The 24,893-nt window shown below is 41.8% G+C and overlaps 1 protein-coding gene and 1 non-coding gene across 2 annotated transcripts; both read right to left on the bottom strand.

The window, feature by feature from the left end:
- Window positions 1-5,137: 5,137 nt before the first annotated feature.
- LOC122119590 (vomeronasal type-2 receptor 116-like) lies at window positions 5,138-18,256 on the bottom strand. Its single transcript, XM_042693604.1, has 6 exons — window positions 18,054-18,256; window positions 12,852-13,140; window positions 11,662-12,471; window positions 9,269-9,496; window positions 8,152-8,275; window positions 5,138-6,057 (listed from the first exon to the last, which is right to left on the bottom strand). The coding sequence occupies exons 1-6, from the start codon at window positions 18,254-18,256 to the stop codon at window positions 5,138-5,140; spliced, it is 2,574 nt and encodes an 857-aa protein (XP_042549538.1).
- A 4,537-nt stretch (window positions 18,257-22,793) lies between these two features.
- LOC122120020 lies at window positions 22,794-22,879 on the bottom strand. The gene has a single exon (XR_006149642.1). It is a non-coding gene; the product is annotated as a small nucleolar RNA SNORD35 (small nucleolar RNA).
- Window positions 22,880-24,893: the final 2,014 nt, after the last annotated feature.

The following is a 24,893-nucleotide window of genomic DNA, read 5'->3' as shown; positions in this document are numbered from 1 at the left end:
TTTTTTTCTCCTGTGACTTGATTTGTTTCTTAAGTCAGTTTGTTTGAGCAGACAGAAAAATGCTCTGCTTTATGCTGGATTGTGTGATCTTCCTCTCAGTCTAGTTCAGTGGGAGGGAGATCTGCTTTGAGTATCACAAAAGAGGGAGGTGACTGTTTCCTCTATTTTGGAGATGCTGTGTTGAGTCTAGGTTCTGGGTAGGGTTGAATGAAGCCTTTGAGCAAACAGTAGCTTTTCCCCGAGGGGAAAACTCACAGAGAAACTCACTGAGCCCAGCAAAGAGCCATTCTCATGGTTTATATTTACAGAGTTTCAATTGCTTGTCTAGGCTGCTGTAAGGAGGCGCATCCCCTGGCTCTGTTTACTCAGTGAAGAAAGTCACTCCTCAGGCGGTGGAGCGACTTCTGCCTGGGCTGGGTTACTTTCCCATGGGTGGAGCTGAGCCTGGCAGGTCAGGTCAGTGTTCTGGGACCTACTATTGGCTCCAATTGTTTCCTTCCAAGGCCTGTGTGGAAGCTAGTTGCTCAGCCAGGCCTTTGTCAGTATCAGAGATGGAGAATTCCGGTGGGGTAGGGGAGGGGTGGCCTTCCCTCCTCTGTTCCCTGAGTATTGAGCAACAATAATAAAAAATGCATTGAGCAATAGCTGGGAGCTGGTGGCTCAAAAACGTCATCCTAGCTACTCAGGAGGCTGAAATATGAGGATGGTTCAAATCCAGCTTGTGCAAAAAATTCAGTGAGACTCTTATCTCCAATAAACCACTCAGAAAAACTGAGAATGGTGCTTTGGCTCAAGTGGTAAAGTGCCTGCCTTGAGCTGAAGAACAGAGGGACCAAGCCTAGGCTCAGATTTTAAGCACTGTGACCAACAAAAAAAAGAATTGAGAAACATAAATTAGGTTTTACATTGAAGTAAATATCTAACCAAAGCCACGAAAACTTAAATTAGTTGCTATTTTTTTCTTTGTCTTTTAAAGGAAACCACAATGGGAAAAATATGTATGCAAATTAAATTGCACATTATGCACATTATCTATCTGAAATATGTCTATGAGAAAATAGAAAATCTAAACACACACTCCATAATTGTTTTATCAAAGGAATCCTGTGGGATAAAAGAAGGCAAATATGAGTTTAGATGGGTTAGTATTGCCAAGAAGTTGCAAAATAGGAGAAGAAAAATAAAAAAAACTGTAAAACACAAGCCAATATTCTTACCATTGGCTGTTCTCACAGCCAGTTCGAGAATTTCTACCTCCTATCCCTTTGGCTGGTGGAAGCTTCCAGTGCATTGCCAAGGGACTTCCGGATCGCAGTATCCCAGTCTAGTTGGTTTTGAGCCATTCACCACCTGTTAGAGCAGGAGTCTGGTTTTTGCCTCTGGGAGCTTCCTGATCCACCCCTACCAGGCCAACCAACCTAGGGCACAAGCCTCACCACGTGCATCAAGCTGTCCCCAGACATGACAAGCAGCTTGTCTGAGCTGCCAGCTCCTGCGCATGGTTTGGCGCCTCTGGGGGAAGATGGGGCTCAGGGTCCTGCTCTAGAAGGGGGAGGATACTCTCTACATGCCCTGGGGCATGGGGCAGTGATCATCATAGGAAGGAGAGCTGGGCCTTGAGCATGAGGGACTGCATGTGGTTCTGGAATACCGCAGGGTCTTGCCCATGTCTGGGCACAGATTTAGCGACAACAACACGGGGTGGATCCTGAGCAGCAGGCCCAGGGAACACGGGTGGGATCCATAGTCTATTCCTGCTATTCTGCTGCCTCTCTGGGTGGAGGTGTCTCACCTGCCACACGTGGGATTCTCTTTTCTTTTCTTCTGCTTTCAGAGTTTGGGATGATTTTCATTTAATGATTGTGTGGCTTTAATATATTGGCTATTCTGTCTGTTTGTCTGTCTGTCTGTCTTACCCTTTATTTTTGTACGTGTTTCTGTTGAGCCTTTGCCATCATTGGCACTGCTCACTGTGGCATCCACAGACCCTAGTGAGAAATGACACCACTTGCTTTTTCTTTAAAAAAATTTAAATACAGGATTGACGTTTATTGGAATTGGGTGGCAAAAATAAAGGGAATTAAATATGAATTTATGTTTTCAATATGAAAAACGTCTCTGTGTGTGTGTGTGTGTTTGTGTGTGTGTGTGTGTATCAGCCCTGGAAGTCAGGGCCCCAAGCTCCCTCTCTTGGCTTTGTAATACACATGTGGAATTTTAGCATTTGACAAATACCTCCTGTCCCATATTTTTACTTGTAAGTTAGAGATGGAGTCTCAGACTTTTCTGTCCAGGCTAATTTTGAACTGTAATCCTCAGATCCAAGCCTTTTAAGAGAGCCACTGTTGTCTGGCTCACAAAAATTACGTGTCTACTATTGAAATTCAAAATGAATTTAATAATAGATTTCCACAAGAATGTGAAAATTTAATACATATTACCCAAGGTTTTAGTCCATATTTTAAGAGTAACACTTTTTCTTTTTTGAGATTATGTAATTACATAAATTTCACACTATTGTGGCATAATGATACTTAGCTAAAGTCACTAACAAATTTTCACCTTCACAATGCATCTTGTCATCGTCTTGATCTACTAAGCTTATGAACTATACAGACTTTAACAATAAAACTGTTTCTTCCAAATTGGATGGTATGTACATTTCTTTCCTTTTGATAGTATCAGCTGTTTCCTCTTTCTCTCTCCTTCCCTCCCTCTCATCATCACTCTTGAGATGCTTAGTTCACTTTCATCAATGACCAGTGCCGCAGATGGGCCCTCTGCTGTATTTTTTTTACCCCTTTTACTCCACTTCTTTGCCCTCCTCCTGGCTTCCCTCAGATGTGCATGCCTATGCAGCATATATGGTGTCAAGGGCATAGAGTGATTTAGAAGTTATGTGAAAAGTAAGAAGAGGTCCTTTATTTCTTGGGTCTTACTTATTTTGTCATATCTCAATGTAAAACATGTTTATTACATGTAATTTAGTCCATTCAAATGGAGATTGAACATCACTGGATTTTAAAAATATAAGCAGAAATTGAAGCAATGGAAGAAGGACACACTATCTTTTGCCAGCATAGCTAACGAGATCTCCAAAAATCGAGTGTGGCTATTCTTCTCTTTTCTCTTCTTCCATTTCTGTTTGGAAGTCCTTAATGATTTGGTACAATAAGATGCACAAATTGGTTAATTGTGAGCTCTGGAGATTGATTTTCCTAAGATTAATGATGAGTCCATCCTTTCCCACCTTCACTTGAGTATCTCCTGGACAGCTGCAGTCCTCTGGAACAGAGGCTGGCACTAGCCCGCTCCTGGTCTGTCAGTCCTGAGGATGGAGGCTGAGCTTTCCTAATGCACCAGGCTTGAAGAGATCCTTGGTTCTTTACCCCTTGGTTGTGTCTAAAGACAGAAGCATCTCTACCGAGTAAGTACTGATGTATTAGATACATGAAGAGTCTTGGAAATGCCACCACTTACTCATAAATATCAACATAATGGTTTTGGGTAGCCAGATGGTAGGACAGCACAGTAAAAATTATTTCACCACTTGTGTGTGTGAATGCTTCAGTTCCCTATGTTTTATACGTTCTTATAGTTGTGTTTTGTTACCAGAATGGGTAACCAAATTTTTTTTTCTTTCTACCTATATGGTACTGGCTCTGATCCTGTTAAGGTCTTCCCCAAACTACAATACCTGTATTATTCTAAACTCTTTCTGAGTACTGCAGAGGGACTATCACAATCATATTGAAGGTCTGGGACTCAGTTATCAAAACAGCATCAATGGCAGGGTGCTTGTGCCTCATGCCTGTGATCCTAGCTACTCAGGATCCTGAGATCAGAGGACTGCAGTTCAAAGCCATCCCAGGCAGGGAATTCCATGAAACTCTTTTCTCCAATGGACCACTGAAAACCAGAAGTGGCAATCATTAATTGAGCACCTATACAGAACAGTGAGCACTCTATTCCTTGAGTCATTGTAAGTGGTACAATCTGTGAGGCTTCCAGACTTTTCTGTCTCTGTGCAGATGCTTTTCTGTTTTCCATCCATGGCTCAGCAGAATTAGAGACAGCACTATGTGTATTTCTGTCATGCATGTGGGGGTGACGTCACTCCACTGAGTCACCGCTACAGCATTGAAAAACATCAAGATCTCTGGACTCAGAGACATGTGCTTGTTTGTCCATTGGACTCCTCCTGGCTGTAAAATATGGTGATGGCCTGACAATATTCCTATTACAAGCTCCTCAACACTTTGCTTTCTTAGAGACTCTTCAGAATCATTCTTGTTCTCATAGAACTGTAAAGATCATTGAGAGTTTTGAAGTCTGAGCTTATTTGATGTTTTTATCCTCTCTTGGGGAGCTATTTCTCTTCTTATAAGTGATTCCATTTCTCCATCCATTAATATTGAGAATTCTTACAGACTGGGATGACAATGTCCTGCTTGGCCAATTGTGTATCCTGTATTTTTGGATTTCACTAAGAAATAATTACCAATAAGCAAACTATTGCTGCAGCTGCTCATTTGGACAACTGTAGTTATTTTGGTGCACTCGCATTTCATCTGGGAAAAATACATTCATAGATTCCTGCTGGAAATTGAAACAGATTAACATCCTGCTCTAAAATTCTTAAAGAAAGAAGAGAGAGGATGAGATATTTTCTAGTAAATTATACTCAGTAAAATAGCAAAAAATAAAATATGTGCACAGAAATATACAGCTAAGTCAGAGTTACCATACTTGAGTTACCATAAAGAAAGCATGGAAATATTCAACAACGTAACTTCCTATACTAGTAGCTTAGCAATGTAGTGATATTGAAGCTGTGATATAGGATAGGTAGGAAGAAAAATTGAGACAGGAAAGAGAAAGGAAAAAGCACAGTAGATAATGTACTCATTAGGAAGTATGATAGCATAAAGGACAGATTACACTGGAGGAATCATAAAATATCCAAGTTAGAGTGCAAATTTAGGAGGACTTGTTGGGAATGTGCTATGTCTCTAACATAACCAGAGAAATAAATAGGAGTAACTTGTTTGTTCAAAGAAGTCCTCACATTAAACTAAGATGTGGTACAGATTGCTGTCAGAGCCTCTAAACATTCTAGGCAACATCTATGTTTATCTTAATGTTTGTTTCTTCCAGAACGTGATCTCTCCCTGAACCTGGAGAAAGAATTTCTCTCAGGTCTTATCAGGATGATGTAGCACTTGGGGGCAAAGATGCAGCCTAGGAGACCTGCACTGGAGGCCAAAATGCAGAAGATCTCAACGGCCACCATGGCCTTCCCCTTGGTGCTGTGGTAGACAGGCAGGAAGGTGAGCCACACACTGCAGAACACCAGCATGCTGAAGGTCAGGAACTTGGCCTCATTAAAGGTGTCAGGCAGATTTCTGGCCAGAAAAGCCACAATGAAGCTGGCCAGGGCCAGAGAGCCAAGGTATCCCAGGACACAGTAGAAAGCAGTGAGAGAGCCCATGTTGCACAGGATGATGATGTAGCCATGTTCAGAGTGTGTATCTTTGTCCACAAAGGGAGGAGAGATTCGCAGCCAGAGTCCACAGAGGGTCACCTGGATGAGAGTGCAGATGGGGATGAGGAGGTTAGGAACCCAGAACAGCAGCCACTGCCTCGTGCTTCTCCCTGGAGCAGTGAGCATGAAGGCCAGAACCACAGTGATGGTCTTGGCCAGGACCGTGGAGACAGCCACAGTGAAGACCACTGAGAATATGGTGTGCTGAAGGATGCAGGCGGCTGTGTGGGGACGGCCAAGGAAGAGCAATGAGCAGAGGAAGCAGCAGGTGAGGGAGAATAAAAGGATGTAGCTGAGGGCCCAGTTATTGGCCTTGACAATGGGGGTGTCTTGGTGCTTGATAAACACCCCAAGAACAGCAGCTGTGAGTGCAGAGCAGCAAAGAGCTGTGCAAGTCAGAGCCATACCCAAGGGGTCTTCATAAGCCAGGAAGCCCTCAGTTTTCCTCAGGCAGTGATTTCTCTGGATGTTGGCAAACTGATGATCTGCACACCTAACACACTGCTCCATGTCTGGTGAGGTGGGAGAATCACTGTTAGTTTGTGGTCAGTATTTGTCTTTCCTGTCAACCCCCTTCATTCAAGTAGCTAGCTCATTTTCCCTGATTCACCAGTTGACCTGTATTGTGTTCAATACAAATAGAGTAATTCTCTATATCAAAATGCTTTCACATCAAATCTCTTTCTCACATTTCTTCTTCTTTCCCTCCTCCCTTTCCGTTTTTATGTTTTTCTTTACCTTTCTTTCTCTTTCTTTGTTTCTTTGTTTGTTTGTTTCTTTCTTTCTTTCTTTTTACTTTCTTTCTCTCTTTCTTTCTTTCTCTCTTTTCTTCCTTCCTTCCTTCCTTCCTTCCTTTCCTCTCTTCCTCCGTCCCTCCCTCCCTCCTTCCTTCCTTCCTTCTCTAGCTCCTTCCTTCCTTCCATGCATCTATATTTCCTCTAGTGCTTGAACTCTGGCCATGGGACGGTTTCCAGATTATTCATGCTCAAAACTACCACTCTGCCACTTGAGCCCCAGCTCCAATTACAGCTTTTTGGGTGCTTAATGGTGAGAAAGAATCTTACTGAGTTTCCTGTACATCATTACATTGATGCTCCATCATCAAATCTCAAATGCTTGAATCGCTTGGGTTACAGGTGTGATATATAATTACCAGCATTATGTGCTGCATTCTTGACAGGTCATATCACTCTGGCTCTCTGCTACTCATTCAAGACATAATGGAGAATAGAGAATCAGCCCAACCACTTCACTTTGTACAAGAGGGTCTAATCCAAACCTCAATCTCTTCATTACACCAAACACAAACTTCTTGAGCATTTGCTCTGTGTCAAGAACAGTGCTCCTCCACTGATATGATAAGGTCTGGGAAAGATCAGCTGGAGGAGGGAGAAAAGAAATGAAATGGAGATGATAAACTACTTCTGAATCTTTTATATTTGAAGAACTGCTAGTCAGCCTAGTGCCAGTGTCAGGCATGGAGTGACCATAACAAAGCCCCTTGTATTATTAGTGCATGCTAAGTAGAAAATAAAATTTATTTTGAAATAACCAGCAGTAGGCACTCAGAAATGAAAGGTTGTGTTAGATCCACAATTCCATGATGATTTGGATATCATTTCAAAGATCAACAGCTGGTCCTTGATATTTTCTTTTTTTCAGTCTTTAGCTCTTATTTTCTCCATTTCTCCCTTGTTTATTAAATATATGTTTTATTGTTAAGATACTGTACAAAGTGGTTGCAGTTACATGATTGAGGTAATGAGTACTTTTCCTAAGGAGTATATTTCCCTTTTTTATGTTTTTTATTGTAAAAATACTGTACAGAGTAGTTACAGTTGCATGAGTAAGGTAAAGTGTACATTTCCTCTCTAGGATTGTTGCCTCCTCCTTTGTTTTTGCCTTACCATCCCTTCCTTGTCCACCTCCCCAAGTACACCCGCGACAATGCCAAAGTTGTAAAGTTCTTTTTTCAATATAGTGTTTTGTACATCTCCTGGTTAAAATGGGTCAACCTGTATCCCTATTTAAGCAGATGATTTTTTTCCTTGCCTTCCCCAAATTAGGAAAATGTATATACAAGATGCAGGGCACCAGAATCCAGTAAATTGAAAACAGGGGTTATACCATGTGGGTGGAACATACCAAAGAAACAAAAAAAATCACATGGACATTATAAATACATTAAAATCAAAGAAAAAATCACTTGTGTCCCTATCTTGGTGTTCATTTTGCTTAACATGAACTTATATGGTCATAAGTACATAGCTTTTGACCTTTTCTTCTTGTCCTAGACATATAGTAGTTATTACAAATAATGGAAAGCATGGGTAAACATTTTCTTTAAATACAAAAAATGCGATTGAGGAGAGGGGAACATGTGTATTCTCAAGATGAAGCCTGTAATAGATTAGAAAATACAATCAGAGAAGTAATGGAGGGCAGTGTGTGTTTCTTGTAAGGAGAAGTATGGCTAACTGTAGCCCTGGATCTCTGCGTGAAGATGCATGTTTTTCCTGCCATGTTACTGTAGATCACTCCACTGGCTTGCATGGACTGAAGGTTAGGAAGGACAGATGGGGAATTTCTCTAACTAACAGACTCACCTGTCACATTAGAAATCTCATTCTCTGGGCAAGGAGTGCAATCAAAGCAACAGGTAGCATTTCCCTCCAGAGAGGCCTTCCTGAATCCAGGACCACATCTCTCACTGCACACAGACTGAGGAGTCTGAGAATATTCAGATGAAAGTTAGTGACCATTTATCCTTTTACCTGACATCTGAGACACTCCAGTGATTTAGGGGAAATAATCATCAAAACACATAATCTTTATATGCACACAGCAAATGAATTTACTGAACCTTCTTACAGTTTCATCTGACATGAGCTGAAGAATATGTGGGGCCTCAACACCCAGCACTCACACTATCGGGAAGTCATGGAGCTTTGAAGTGTTGGATGTTAATTCTAGGAAATTAGGAAATGGAAGTTAATCCTGCATCTTATTCTTGAATTCAGGTGATCTGTTTACAGCTGAATATGAACATGAGAGGAAAATCACTCAGGGAAATTTCAAACCCACGCTCTAAAGCATGGCTAATTGCTTTGGAGGTGCTGCTGTACCAAGGGCCGTTCACATCTCTCTTGGCTTCCTAGCTGTCACAAAGTGGGTGAATTTTTCTGGCAGATGCTCCTTTCATTACATCCTGTCTCACTAGACTAAGAAGCAACAATCTATCCAACCATGGTCTGAAATCTCCAGGCAGAAGCAAAGCAAGCCTTTCTGCCTTCTCATTTGATTCACTCAGATATTTTGTCACAGTGCTGGAATGATGATTCACAGGTGTCATTTAACTTTTATGATATTCACTATGCAAACATAGAACAACATATTGGTCATGATATGTTCCCCTGTTCCCTCCATGAATCTGTTAGTAAGAAACTTCCAGAAACAGAAAGTTTTGAAAAGTACACCAATGTGCCATAGTTTTATTGAACAAACTTTAAAACAGGATAAGCTTATTGCCCATTTATACATAGCTCATGCCATTATGGTTAGAAACAACTGACCCTGGGGGAGAAATAAGGATGTGGTGACATTGTCTACAAGCATTGTGATCATAACCTGACTAAGGGAATTGTAAGCTCTTTCTACAACTACTTCCTAATAACAATAAATTTTTGTAAAAGGAGAGAGTAAAAAAAAGTAGATATGACCCACCTTGGTAATTCCTATGGGCCACTCTATCAGATTTTCGAACAAAATCAGTTGTTGATCATGTGGCCTAGATGGAGAAAATTCGCCAACTTTCACCTTTTGTCCCAGACCTTCTGGAAAATTCCAAAAGCTCTTAATGTCATACTCTGCCTCCAAATTCTTTTCCTCATTCAAAATCACTTGGTCTCCAACAGGATTTGTAAATTGGATCTTCTTCAAAAAGGGATGCAGCTAAAAGGGACACATTATATTATGGTGAAGTGTTTCCCAGTGTTATCAGAGAACCCCAGAACAATGGATTACTCTTCATTCCCACACTGGATTTACACACACCACAGGAATCCAACCAACTGTATAAAATGCAGGCAAACAGCAGACTAAAGTATTTCCAAGTTCTAAAATCTGGGTATCCAGGATGGGGTGTAGAAACTCAATTTCAAGGGAATGAAACTCTAGCCATAACCCACCAAATAATGGATTATCGTATGATAGACCTCAATGGACTCTCTAAATTGCATTCCAATCACTTATTTTGTGATTCTGATCAGAGAATCAGTCTGAAATATAGGTAAATAATAAACTAAGTAGAATGACATAATATTTTTGACAACTATGAAAGATTATCTTAAGCAAGACTTAGTTCACTGCATGTGTGTGTATCTGTGTATGTCTCTGTGTGTGTGTATGTGTGTGTGTGCCTGTGTGTGTATGCCAGCCCTGTGGTGTGACCTCACAGCTTAGGCACTCAACTTCTTTTGTTCTTTTCAAAGTAATCATTCTGTCCATTGAGCCACAGCACCCCTCTGTCTTTTTGGTGGTTAATTGTAGTCATGAGTGAGCCACAGGTGTGAGCCATTTGTGTCTAGGCAATATTAGGTTTTCAAGAACTAGTCACCCATAGGAAGATCTTCACTAGCCAAACAACGGACAAGGGTCTCATAACTAATATACTTGGAACACAAAAAATTAAATGCCCCAACAACAAATCCTCAAAGAAACAACTGCCCAAAAAATAAGTGGGCTAAATACTTAAAGAGAAACTTCTCTGAAGAGGAAAGAAGGATGGCCAAAAGACACATGAAGAAATACTCAACATCTCTATCCTTAAAAGAAATGCAAATCTAAACAACATTGAGATACCACCTCACTCCAGTTAGAATGGCAAAAATCAAGAACTCTAATAACAACAGATGCTGGAGGGGATGTGGACAGAAGGCAACCTTACTGCATTGTTGGTGGGAGTTTAAACATGTTCAACCACTTTGGAAAGTAGTATGGAGGTTCCTCAAAAGACTCCACATAGAGCTCCCCTATGACCCAGCAATCCCACTTTTGGGCATTTACCCAAATGTTTACAAACAAGACCACACTAAAGCTACTAGCATCACTATGTTTATTGCATCATTATTTACTATTGCTAAGATGTCGAACCAACACAGATGCCGCTCAGTAGATGAATGGATCAAGAAAAAGTGTTATATATACAAAATGGAACTCTATACCTCCGTCAGAAAGAATGGCATTGCCCAATTTGTTAGGAAATGGAAAGGCTTGGAAAATATTATATTAAGTGAAGTAAGCCAGGCCCAAAGAAACATAGGTCCCATGATTTCCCTTATTTGCAATATCTAGTATATGTCTGAGTCAAGCAGAAAAGGTCAGATAAGGTAATGTTAGGGAAATGAACCCTAAGATATGTATTCAAATTTTTTTCTTTCATGAGATTGTTTCTAACACATTAATAAGTTTATTACTTTGTTGCTTTGTATGTCCCTCCTCCACAGTATAACCTTTTCTTTGACTGTATTTGATGTTGGTATAATTTGTGGACGGAAAGGGAAAAAACAAATGGTTTAAATAGGGATACAGGTGGAACCATTGTAAAAATGAGATATACAAGTCGTTACATCGAAAATGAGCTTCACATCTTTGGTTCAGGGGGGGCGGGGAGGATTGGGTAGGGAGGGCAGGGGGAGGATGGGTAGCAATTTGAAGGGGAAACAAAAGAGGAGGCTACAATGCTTGGTAAGAAATGTACTCATTATTTTGCCAATGTAATTGTAACCACTCTGTACAGTATTTTCACAACAAAAACAGAACTAGTCACCCTTAATTTGTTATTATAAAAAGGTACAAGGAGAATTTGAATATATCCTATTGAAAAGGGGTTGGCTTTTTCCACACATAGTGAGGATGGGGACAGAAGACACAGCACTTCCTTGTCACGATGCAGCGTTTTTCAAGAACATTGTCGTCAGAGCTCTACCGTCACTTCATGGAGAGCACTCTCTTGTACTTGCCAAAATGGTGCCAGACAACCTAGTTGCATCTGCTGTGAAAGCTTATATAGAAGTTCTGCATTCCTAGAGTAGGGCACCCAAAAGCAAAACCATTACCTGTGAAGACAGAAATGCCCTGGGTTGACCATTGTACACTCTTGGCTCTTCCATGAAAAGAAGAAACATCTGGTGGAGGGCATGGGCCACAGCATACACAGTATTGTAGATGTTGTAACTCTCATCTGACATGGTCATGTCAAAAATGTGCCTCAGCAACCAATGCAGTGTGGCATTGTATGAACAGTGCCCCAAGTCTCTGCAGTCAGACTTAATCAATAGGCTATAAACAGACTGAATCCAGGACCTGGGAAGGGAGATATTTGCTGAGTTCTTGGAGAAGGTCTCTGTCAGAATAAAATTGGTGAACCCAGCAGTGTTTCTATGATGGTGAGAGAAGATAAGAGGTGCATGGAAAGAGTCAATCATAAAATGTCTTTTAGCAATAGTCACATCATCATAGGGTGAGTTCAGGACCCAGACTTTGCCTGTAATTAAAAAGTGCCTACATTTAAGAATAAAGCTTAGTAGAAATGTACTGTCCCCATAAATGATAATCACATTGGTTGATAAGTCCATTAGCTGGCGCTGCATCGATAGATCATTTGATAAATCTGAAAGGACATTGTAAGTGATCATGTTCTCAAAGGCAAAGCAGACTCTACTCTTGCCCATCTCTTCCCTCAATTCTGAGAGGAACCACATTCCATAGTTTTCTTCAGTGATGAATAGTCCCACCCAGTTCCAGCTGAAATGAAGCATCAAGGAGACCATGGCCAGGGCTAGACCTGAGTCTTTGGCAGCCATCTGATAGACAGTACCAAACTTTCCATGGTCACTCAGGAGAGGATCAAAAGTCCCAAAGGTGAACTACAGGGAACAAATGGAAACAACATCAGGAAGAGTATGGTCATAGGCAAATCTCAGTCCTGATGTGAACGATACAACAACTGGTAGTACAGTGGTGGGAACAAAAGTTTGCTTATCCCATTTGCAAAGTCATTTCCCATGTTCTGAACTATTTGTAGACATGTACAGATAAGGCTCAGAGCTTTGGGTCATCCTTTCCTCTCAACACCCCTCCTTCTATTTGCAGCAATGAAAATGTGTATGTCAAACCCACGTTTGGAGGCTTCTTCCTGTGAGATTAGGCATTTGGAAGGGTTTGTGATACCACCTCCTCTTCAACCTGTTGAGGGAAGAGTCACTGTGGATATGGTTTCACATCTACCCACCCCTCCCAGCCTCACCTGTGGAAGTTTGTAGAGGTCCAGCAGTGTCCCTATTGGGACAAATGTGCTTGAGGTTCCTGTGAGTGCTGCTATCGCTTTGCTGTCTCTTCTGCAGGTGTAATTAGGGATGTTTTTATTCTTTCCAGACAGCCAGGTGAGTAGATCCTCTAACAGATCAGTACGTGAGTAATGTGCAGTATAGATCTCAAACCCCAGAGTCATGTTTGGTAGCAGATGGGGATTCTTGTTGATCTCCTCCACAGCCAGCAGCAGGGTGAACAGCAATTGGTATTTCTTCATGTTGATCCTGCACAGAAATCACAAAATTTGGGTAGGTATACAAGTATTACAAATGATTAACTGCAAATCTCATGACTTTGTTGAATCAAATGTTGATTTCTACACACAGTAATATGTATAGATCCAATGGGATGGCATTCTAAGTTGGAGTCTAAGAAAAGTTCTTAGAATTGGGAGAGTTTCTGAACAGGTCTTGAACAGCATACATGAGATGACTATTCTTCTGAGATTGCAGAGAGAGCGAGGGGGGGAGGGGGAATGAGCCAGCTGGCTTTTCCTTTATGCCCCATATAGATAAGTGAAAAACACTACTGTCTGTTGTGATGACATAGGAGCAGACCCAGCTCACATCCCAAATCATTTAGTACCTTAAATTAGCTGTGCATATGGAAAAACTCTTAAGAAATACAATTCCAATTGGGAGCAGATTGTCCACCTGAGTTCAACCAGTATGAGCAGAGAGGCAGGGCCTGCTGTGTTAGGAGTAAATAGGAAAGCAGGCTGCCTTGTGTCTGTGCTCGCTTGCCACACATTTGCCAATGGTGCATCCTTCTGCAAAGAAGTGAATCATGCCTTGTGAGGAAAGTAAAGAAATCACAGAAGTACAAAATTCATTTGATGTGGTACAGGCACACTAAGCTGACTCAGAGAATGTCATCATTCAAGGGGATTCCCCAGAAGCAGAGCAAGATGGCAGCCCAGGAAGCTAGAACATGAAGATTGCCTCACCAAACAAAGAAGATATGAGAGTCAGGGAGTGAGGACTGGAGGATACTTCTCTAGTAGAACAAACAACAGAAAAGAATGTGTGAGAAAAGGGGAAAGAAGCCATCTCCATGTTCCTCCCCATTACCAGCATTAGTAGCTCATTATGGACAGAAATCCTTGACATTGCAGGGAGGGAGAGAATTAAAGGTAATTCTCAGTACCATCCCCATACACTGAGACCAGTGCTGGGGTTGTGCTTATAGTTTCTACTCCTGTGCCCAGACCTTTAGATTGTGCCTGTGGAAGACACTGTCACAACCTCCCTCCTCCAATCTTGTGAAGGACAGCAGGTATGGGATACAACCTTCTAGTGAGCAGGGCAGAAGATTGGGTCAGAGTTTTTCTTAGAACCCTTTGTCAGGCATGTCATGCTTGGACCAATAATCCAGAATAAACTAGAGGCACTGTTTGGTGCTAGCACCACAGCTTCCGTTAGAATCTTTCAGGAGGTTTTGGAAGGTCCCTGGTGCAGAACCAAATGCCATTTGCATCAGTTTCCACCATGGGTGGGGTAGGCTGACACCTGTCTTCTTGCTTAGCGTTGTGAAGCCACTGTGGCTATGTGACTCTGTTGTTATCTGGCTCAGTCCAGTCAAGTTGAACAGTGAATAACTTCAGGGACCACTGCCCTAGAAGGACAGTGCTCAAGATGGCACCAGGCAGAAACTGAAGTTTCTCTAGGAATTCAGTGTGCATTGGTCTACAACAGCATAAGCTATAGTGTGACTTAAGTGTATCCACATGACAGTTTGGGCTTTGGGGATGCTAGATAGCCTGAGTGGATGGTGGTGTTCACCAAGATGGTCCTGTGGCTTTTTTTCTTTTTTGTTGGTTGTGGGGCTTGAACTCTAGGCCTGGGATCTGACCCTAAAATCTTCAGCTTAAGATTAGCTCACTAGCACTTGAGGCACAGTGCCACTTCTGGCTTTCTTTTGTTTTACTGGAGATAAAAGTCTCACAGACTTTTCTGCCTGGGCTGGCATTGAACCCCGGTCCTCAAATCTCAGCCTCCTAAATAGCTAGAATTCTAGGCGTCAGCCACCCATGCCCGGCTCGTAGCTTCCTTTACAAACCTTACCATGCTGCTGTAGCATTGCATGGTTTTCCATCCCAATTATAATAGGTAAGACAGGGAGGTAAGATGGTGATATGGTCCCACAGCTTAGTGTGGGCTAGGTAATAGCACTAGAACTTGCCATGACCATATAGCCAGGACAGCCTCTGGCAGACTTTTGATTCACCTCAATACCTGAGAAAGTGATCTACCACCAGACAATCTGAATTCTATATTAGCTATCACTAATTGTGTATGGTTGTTGGCATCTTGGCTCATGAGCACACCTCTACCACATTCAACCTGAGTCAATCTTAGTCCTCACCCAGCACTGTATTGGTCTTGATTGCAGTAGACTGAGGATGCTGTACTCAAGCAGGATAGACTAAGGAAAATGAGGCCTGGTTAATGCATGTCAGGAATTAAAAAACTCAAGCTTAAAGCTTGTTCATCTACTTCCCTTAATATTAAGGGAATGAAGTCATTTAGGGGAAAATGGAATAGAATAGATTAGTAAAAAATGAGGTATGGGAAGCTCACAGCAAACAGAGAGCTATTCATCCATCTACATAACTTAAGATTAAGGGACCAAAGTCATTGAGCACAAAAAGAAGCTGGATAAATTAAGGAAAAAAATGAGTCCTAGAGAAGGCAACTCAGTAACATGTGATTTAGAAACACAGGGCTAGTATCCTTACTTCAAAGAGAGGCAACAGGTTGCATTGCTTTCTGAGAGATGCATTTCTCATCATATGAATTAGCAGTTGTCTTGTAGGGCAAATGCCTTCCTCCCAAGACACTCCCACAAATCTTATGCAACATCCTACGCCAAATATAGACAACAGCACACCTTCCTTCTCTCAAGGATAATCATGTGGATTGAATGGCTAAAACATACAGAAACTCAGAAAGTGTAACACCAGGAGTGATTAGAACAAATATTCCAGGTGTAATAGAGTTCTGGTGGCCACAGCTGTGTCTAATGCCTGTTCCAGCACACAGATCTTGCTATTGCTAGGCAGAATCCACTCACAAGGCCATTAAGTGTCGATGAGGCATATGGGCGCCCTGTGCACCCAGGAGAAGGCATATTTGGACCTATGACTCATTGGGGTTCTCGTGAGGTTTTTAGAACCACAGAGTATTTGTCACTAAAATTGCCTTTGGTTTTCTCTGGTATTGAACTGGTTTATAACCTCACAGCTGACTTCTCACAGGCCCTGAGCTCCCTCTAGTGTTGACATTGTGGAAGTAACTACAGATTCAGGAACACTGACGCTGGCCTGGAATTTCTGGAAAGACAGGCACAAAGCCAGACCAGTCAGACTGATATAATTCGGAGACATTTCAAAGGCCAGATGGTATCACATGCCAATATTAATGAAGAATGTTGCAGAACGATGAGTTCTCCTAGCATTCAATATAATCATTTTAGGGAAATTCTCATAGAGAGAATCTCAACTCTCATGGATATTTGCTGATGTCATTGTGTTCAATGTAACTGAGACTTGACATCTAGAATGTCAGTAATACTAAATATGAATTGAGAACTGGTGGCTCAGACCTGCAATTATAACTACTAAGGAGGATGATATAGGAGAATTATTTTTTGTAGTCACTTTGGGCAGGAATGTCTGTGACACATTTTATGTGCAAGCACCTCCACAGAAACTGGTGCAGAGCTGTAGGTCAAGTGGTAGAGTGCCAGTCATGACAGAAAAAATGCTAAGGGACAGCCATCAGGACTTGAAATGACACCTGAGTACCAGACTGTGTGTGAACATGCACACACACACACACACACACACACACACACACACACACACACACACAGAGCTCAATTAGAGAATGGACAGAGAAGAGGATAGCTGTGACATCTCCCAATTCCATGGGGTACGTTTCTAATGCTGAGTTTACACATGAGCCCTATCTTTCTCACTCACTTCCTCACCACATTAATTTGACTTCAGTAACTCTCATAAATCTCTCATGGAATAAAGTATTCCTCTCCTGAACAAACCCCATACAGGTTGTTTCCACACAACTTGTCTGAGAAGATTCATCCATGACTTCCCTTTACAGAGAATTCTATAGATCTGAAAGTAGTGGCTCACCTTGGTCAAATGCATGAATGAAAATGTGTACAAAATATGAAAAAGCCAGGCACCTTTGCTCACAACTGTCATCCTATCTATTCAGGAGGCTGAGATCTGAGGATCAGGGTTCAAAGCCAGCCAGGGCAGAAAAGTCCATGAGATTCTTATCACCAATAAACCACTAGAAAATTGGAAATGGCACTGTGGTGCCAGCAACCGAGCACTTGTCTTAAGCTGAATAGCACAGGGACAGCATCCAAGCCCAGAGTTCAAGACCCATTACTGACAATATATATGAAAAAAATATTCAAATCTAGTTTAGGAAGTTATGAGCAGGGAAAAATAAATAAGCCTGGAAACACGTTGGAGAACAAGGAATGGAAACAGAGTTTCTGGGAATGACATAGGAGACAGGCCAAGACATGGATAGAAAGACAGAAGCTTACTTAAATTAGTTAAGAGGAAAAAATCAAATGTGTCATGCATCTCTTATTACTGATCTTTCTGCAGCTCCCCATTTACAAAGCTTTGCTGACATGCAATAACCCCAGAAGCAGAAACTGTATGTCTATCTTAAGAAACATTGCCCTGAAGGAGGTCCAAACATTGGTCCTGTTTTAAAAAGTACAAAAACAGAATGGATTGAAGATTCCCTGGCCTTTGCCCTATGGATGGGGACATTGCACTTTAGTGTCTTTGTATGGACTCTTGGTCACCCCAATGACCCTGAGTAACAGTGATGAGTGGAGGAGTCACAGTGATGGTGAGGTGGTCGGGATATCTCTGGAAAGGGGAGTGGAGTGGAAGACAGAAAGCAAACTCTGTACACTTGGAAGAAAGAAAAATATTCATTGGGAACTCCTGAAGTGAAGTAGAACTGTTGTAGTGAGGACAGTGTAATAGATGCACAGCACATCAATGATTATGTCCAAACTTCCCCCACATCTGACTGTAATACAAAGAGAAAATTCAAAATTTAAGACAATCCAAGAAATCACTTACTGAATGTTCTGTTGCTGCAGGGTAGGGTCATTCATGCCTTGAAAGACCAATTCCCAAGAATAGAGGGGGTAAAATCCAGCAATGACCACATCTCCCCTGCTGCATGCCACAGATTTCTCTGTGCAAATGCGTCTGCCATCTTCAGAGAAAGTGATCAGGAGAGGATGCTGGAGGAGAAGCAGTGTCAGAGCCACAGGGAACATTGCTGCTGCTTTGACATGGAGCTGTGATTTTGGATGCAGACTGTGCCTGCAGCGTCAGGTGGGTGTCTAAAAGGATCTTCAGTTTTTGTTGCTTCTTGTTACCTAGATAGCCTCCACTGTCCTAAAGGAATACAGAGCCAATTCTGTCCTCTGGCTCTGCATCTGGGGCCCAGCGTGAAGGTCAAAACAGAAGTTAGAAAACATGTGTACCATCTTCTTCTCTACACCCTCAGGACCATGATTTTATCCAAGACTGTAGAAAATGAAACTCCAGGGATGGATTCCTCTCTTGTTGAGTTGTTCACAAACTTGTGTGAAAGCAAAAAGTTGAAAACAAAAAAAGCACAACCAATCAAGGGTCACTAGGGATGATGGGAATGGATGACAGCAGAGGATGCCACGTGAAGGTCAAATGATCATAGAGCGCCATGGCCAGCAAAGGCTCAGTCAGAGTTACTGGAGCACCGTCAAAGATGAGGATGGGCAGGCTCACAACCTAGGGAAAAGGGAGACACAGAAGTTCGGTGAAATGACCTATTCAGGTTTTTATACCAACTGCACGTGCACAGGAATCCAGAAATGCTCAATGTATTTATTTACTGCTGCAAGTGTTACCAACCGTGTCTTGGAATTCCACCATTATAGATGAATACTTCAAGGTCAATGCACTTATCCAATTAGATATTTGCACTGTGAATCTTTAACTTCTTCAGTGCTTGCATGTTGTTGAACATCAGACTGCACCTATCAATATATGGGCAGTCCATTGTTAGACAGAGATGTTCTATGATCTATGACTTTCTGGGAACATAGCAGGCCTGCACACTGAGGTTGCTGTGGATGTATGGATGGGTCTTGCTCTGCTGTGTCCCCATTATGTCCTGAGTGCTCCGGGAATTCTTGTTCCCACTTGGACAGCTGCATTTTGCTAGCTCTGTCCATGTCTCCCTACCTGTCTTCTCTATTAGCTCCTCATACTAGAAGTGAAACCAAGGTCACAACATAGGGTCCTGCTCTGCACAGAGTTCACCATGGTGGCTGGTTCTGTGAACTGGCTGCATATAATTATGAGGAAGGTCTTGGCAAATGTAAGTTGGAAAAGTAAGTATGCAAATGCTATTTGGTGTTGGTAGTCAGCCAGACCTTGCAAGAGCATCAGTGCTGGGGTCTAGATTGACTTGGGTTCTGAGGTAGAAATCTTTGCTGCTTCTATACCCAGGATTATTGGTATGAGCCAGCTGTGGCTGGCTCAGAAGACAAACTTTTATCCCATTCTCCTCATCTATTACTATATTTCTATTCAGTCAGCCTAAGAGAACAGGCCCTCCCCACTTCTTCTTCACTTGCCTGAAACCAGGAGTCACCTGTCAATCACCTGACTGGGAGTCAGCAAAGGACCCCACAATCTGAGGTCACTTCCTCATCCACGGAGGTCACTTCCTGGACCATCCTGGTCACACCTCCCTAGCACAGTGAGATGTTCCCCAGACTCTGTGGTCACTTCCACAACCCCTGTGGTCCTGGCTCAGCACAAGTCCTTTTCTCTCTCTTTTTATTTATTTTTTCCCCTTTTCCTCTGTCTTCTCCATGGGCCTCCATCTCCTGAGTGTGGGCAGTTTGCCTTTTCTGCCTGAAGCGTGTATCCGATTTCCTTGCTGGAGAAGCTAACAATTTCTACTTCATTGTTATTGGTGTCTAATCTAGTACTCTATGCCTTCTTCTCCCTACATTTCAAAAATAAGAGAAAACTTGGGGATCTCTGTTGCCTCTATCTATCTGAGTGCTTTCTTTCTGTATGTCTGTTTGTCTGTGTGTATTGTAAATGTATTGTACCGAGGAGTTACCATTATGTAAATCAGGTATTGAGTACATTTCTGTTTTTATACACAGTTTTTCCCTCCCTGTCCCACCCACAGGTTGTATGCTTCATTTTTCACACGGTGTCCAGTATATACCACTGCTGCATTTGTCAGGGTGATTAACTGAACACAATGTTCTCCACTTCCTCCCATATTCCTGACTCAAACATATAATTGCATGCCCAAGACTCCTTTTGTCTGTGTGACTCAATTTACTTTTTCCATTCATGTGTTGATTGGAACGGAGCCTGGTTCTGCAACTCAGCTTCTAAGTAGTGTCATGATAAATACTCACCATATGTAAACATAGACATAACAAACACCCATACTAGTGTGTGTGTAATACGCATGTAATATTATATCTTTTGTCATATTATGTTACCAACGGTGTTATAATATTCCTTTCGGCCATATCCCCATTAGTGTCTGTTATTATTAATTTCCTGGATAATCAATTAACGTTTTTACTGCTAATTATTTTATAATGAGTTCTATTTTATGAAACTCAAGATGTACTCCTCTGCTACTTACTTGAACACTTTGTGGGTATAAAAATTGAAGACGGGAAGTGGTGCTGTGACTGAAGTGGTAGAGTGCTAGCCTTGAGCTGAAGATCTGAGGTACAGCGCCCAGGCCCAGAGTTCAAGCCCCACAACCCACCAAAAAAAATTGAAGACCGTTTTTGCTTCTGAAATCATTTTGTATCCAAATGAAACCAATTTGTTGCATCAATTCCCTTTCTCAAGACTTTCATTAACTAACTTCCCTTGGTCATGGGACTTGAACTCTGGGTCTAGGTGCTGTCCCTCTGTTTTCAGCTCAAGGAGGATGCTCTACCGCTTGAGCCACAGCACCGCTTTTGGTTTTCTGGTGGTTAATTGGAGATAAGTGTTGTATGAAGTTTCATGCCTGGGCTGGCTTTGTACCTTGATCCTCAGATCTTAAGCTCCTGAGTAGCTAGGATTACAGGTGTGAATCACTGGCACCTGGATTCCTTACTGAGTTTTAAAAAATTACATGTTTAATTAACTCTTTGAAAACATTTGATCTCAAAATGACATTTTTAAAGATGTAAAGTAGTAATCCTTAGACAAACTGGTTGTAAATTGATATTTCCCATTTGGTTTTAAAGCAGGGAGAACAGGAGAATCACATGTAGACTGACATTGCATGAAGAGTCCAAACTTAACAAACTTGAGGGATCTCATACCACCTTTTGGTGTTTTCAAAATGCAGCTGATTGCATCACTTTACATATCACTCTTGTAACTTTCTTCAGGTAATGTTTGAAGGAAAGCAACTTTTAGTTAAAAACACTCATATATTGGCCTTTTGGTGTGGAAATAATTGAGCAATGATAATAGTAATAATAATAATAATAAAAGAATTGAGAAATAGCTGAGAGCAGGTGGCTAAAACCCATAATCCTAGCTACTCAGGAGGTTGAGATTTGAAGATCACGGTTCAAAGCCAGCCCGGGCATAAAGCTTCGTGAGACTCTTATCTCCAATTAGCCACTCAGAAAACTAGGAGTGCTGTGACTCAAGTGGTAGATTGCTTGCCTTAAGCTGAAGAACTGAGGGACAGAGCCTAGGCTCAGAGTTCAAGCCCTATAACCGACAAAATAAAAGAATCGAGTAGCATAGGTTTTACATTGAAGTAAATATCTAAACAAAGCCATGAAAATTTAAACGCAATTTCTGCTTTTTTTCTTTGTCCCTTAAAAGAAACCACAATGGGAAAAATATGTATGTAGAGCAAAATAAGAGAAGAAAAATAAGAAAACCATAAAACTCAAGGCAATGTTCTTAGCTTTGGATGGTCTCAAAGCCAGTTAGAAAATTTCTATCTTCTACCCCTTTGGCTGGTGGAAGCTACCAGTACATTGCCAGATCCTCCTGGGAACATACGCAGACACTTCCAGATCACAGTACCCAGTCTGGTTGGTCCATGAGCCGTTCACCACCTGTTAGTGCAGGAGTGCGGCTTCTGCCTCTAGGAGCTTCCAGATCCACCCCTACCAGGCCAATCAACCTAGGGTGCAGGCCTCACCGGGTGCATCAAGCGGTCCCCAGACATGACAAGCAGCATGTCTGAGCTGCTTAGCCCCTGCACATGCTTTGTCGCCTCTGGGGAAGATGGGGCTCAGGATCCTGCTCTGGAAGGGGAAGGATACTCCCAGCATGCCCTGGGGCACGGGGCAGTGAGCTTCATAAGAAGGAGACCTGGGCCTTGAGCATGAGGGGCTGCATGTGGGTAGGGCCTTGCCCATGTCTGAGGGTTTGTTCAGCAACACCAACTCGGGGCGGATCCTGAGCAGCAGGTCCAGGGAGCACAGGTGGGATCCATAACCTATTCCTGCTATTCTGGCCCCTCTCTGGGTTGAGATGATTCACCTACAATGTACGGGCATCTCTTTTCTTTTTTTTCCTGCTCAGGCAGATTTGATTGGTTTTCTTTTTAAAAAAACTTTATAAGTTTTTTTAATTGTGAAAATACCGTACAGGGGAGTTGCAATTACATGAGCAAGGTAATGAGTACATTTCTTATCAAGCACTTGCCTCCTCCTTTGTTTCCCCTTCCCATCCCTGCCCTCCCATCTTCCCACCCTTCATCTCACTCTGTGGTTGGTTTTCATTTAATATATTTGGGTATTTTTTCTCTCTCCCCCTTTTTATTTCCTGGTATCTGCTGTGCCTTTGGCATCACTGGCACTGCCCACAGTGGCATCCACAGACCATTGCAAGAAAAGACATCACTTGATTTAAAAAAAACTTAAAGACAGGATTGATGGTTTTCAGAGTTGGTTGGTGGGAAGAAAAGGGAAAAAATTGATTTACGAAAAAAATCGTGTCTGTGTGTGTGTATGTGTGTGTGTGTGTGTGTGTGTGTGTGTGTGCCAGACCTGGAAGTCAGGACCCAAACTCCCTTTCTTGGCTTTGTAATTCACAAATTTCATTTTACCATTTGAGAAATACCTCCCATCCTGTATTTTTACTTGTAAGTTAAAGATGGAGTCTCATACACTTTTCTGTCCAGGCTAATTTTGAACTGTGATCCTCAGATCCAAGCCTTCTAAAGTAGCCATTGGTGTCTGACTTGAAAAAAATTGCATGTATAAAAATGAAATTAGTAATTAATTTAATAATAGACTTCCACAAGTATGTGAAAAGTTAGTACATATGACTCAATGTTTTAGTCAGTACTTAACAACAGTAACACTTTTTCTTTATTGAGAGTAATTACATAAATTTCACAGTATTGTGGCATAGTGATACTAAGCTAAAGTCACTAACACATTTTACCCTTCACAATGCATCTTGTCATTGTCTTCATCTACAAAGCTTATGAACTCTGCAGACTTTAACAATAAAACTGTTTCTCCCAAATTGGGTGATATGTACATTTCTTTCCTTTTGCTCAGTATCAGCTGTTTCCACTTTCTCTCTCTTTCTCTCCCTCCCATCACCAGCCTTGAGTTGCTTAGTTCACTTTCATCAATGACCAGTGCAGCTGATGGGCCCCTCTGCTGTATTTTTTCACCCATTTACCTGTAGTTCTTTGCCCTCCTCTTAGCTTCCCTTAGATGTGCATGCTTATACACCATATATGCGGCCAGGATATAGAGTCATCTAGAAACTATATAACAAATTAGGAAGCCAATCTTTGTTTCTTGTATCTTGTTTATTTTGTCATATTTCATTGTGAAACAGTAACACATTTATGATGTGTAATTTAGTCCAATCAAGAGGCGATTGAACACCACTGGATCTGAAAAATGTAAGTAGAAAATAAAGCAGTGGAAGAAAGGACACACTATCTTTTGCCAGCATGGCTAAAGAGATCCCCTCAAAAATCTAGTGTTTCTGTTGTTCTCTTTTCTCCTCTTCTTCCATTTCTATTTGGGTGTCCTTAGAGATTTGGCCCGATATGATGCACAAATTGACTCATTGTGAGCTCTGGGCATTGATTTTACCAAGGTCCTATGGAAGTCAATGATGAGCCCATCCTTTCTCTCCTTTACTTGAGTGTCTCCTGGACAGGTATAGGTTCCACGCTTGTATCTTTTGAGACAGAGGCTGGGAATGGCCAGCTCCTGGTTTGTCAGTCCTGAAGATGGAGACTGAGCTTTCCTTGAGCTCCAAGCTTGAAAAGATCTTTGATTCTTTACCCCTTAGTTGTGTCTAAAGGCAGATGCAGCTCTACCTAGTAAGTAATGATGTAATTGATACATTAAGAGTCTTGGAAATATCACCTCTCAATCATACATAAAAACATAATTGCTTTGGGTAGCTAGTAAAAACTATTTCACACTTGTGTTCACAGTTCACCAAGTTTTATACCTCCTTAGTTGTGTTTGGTTAGCAGAATGGGTAACCAATGTTTTTTCTTCTACCTACATAGCACTGGCTCTGTTTCTGTTGAAGTCTTCCCCTAACGACAATACATATATTTTTCTAAACTCTTTCTGAGTACTGAAAAGGAACTGTTGCAACAATGTTAAAGGCCTGGACCTCAGTTATCAAAACAGTGGGGTGGTGGTGGCTTTAGCCTATAATCTTATCTACTCACAGGCTGAGATCTGAGGATTGTGGTTCAGTGCCAGCCCAGGCAGGAAAGTCTCTGAAACTCTTATCTCCAAATAATCACCAGAAAACCAGAAGTGGTGCTCTGGCTTAAGTAGTAGAGCACTCTCCTTCAGCTGAAGAGCTCAGGGAAAGCACCCAGGCCCAGAGTTCAAGTCCCGAGACTGACAAAAAAAAATAACAGCATCAATG

The sequence above is a fragment of the Dipodomys spectabilis genome, unplaced genomic scaffold, assembly GCF_019054845.1.
Source record: "Dipodomys spectabilis isolate Male_0828 unplaced genomic scaffold, ASM1905484v1 ptg000173l, whole genome shotgun sequence".
Lineage (NCBI taxonomy): Eukaryota > Metazoa > Chordata > Mammalia > Rodentia > Heteromyidae > Dipodomys > Dipodomys spectabilis.
The sequence above is the reverse complement of the archived record's forward strand: the minus strand, read 5'-3'. Positions and strand labels throughout refer to the sequence as shown.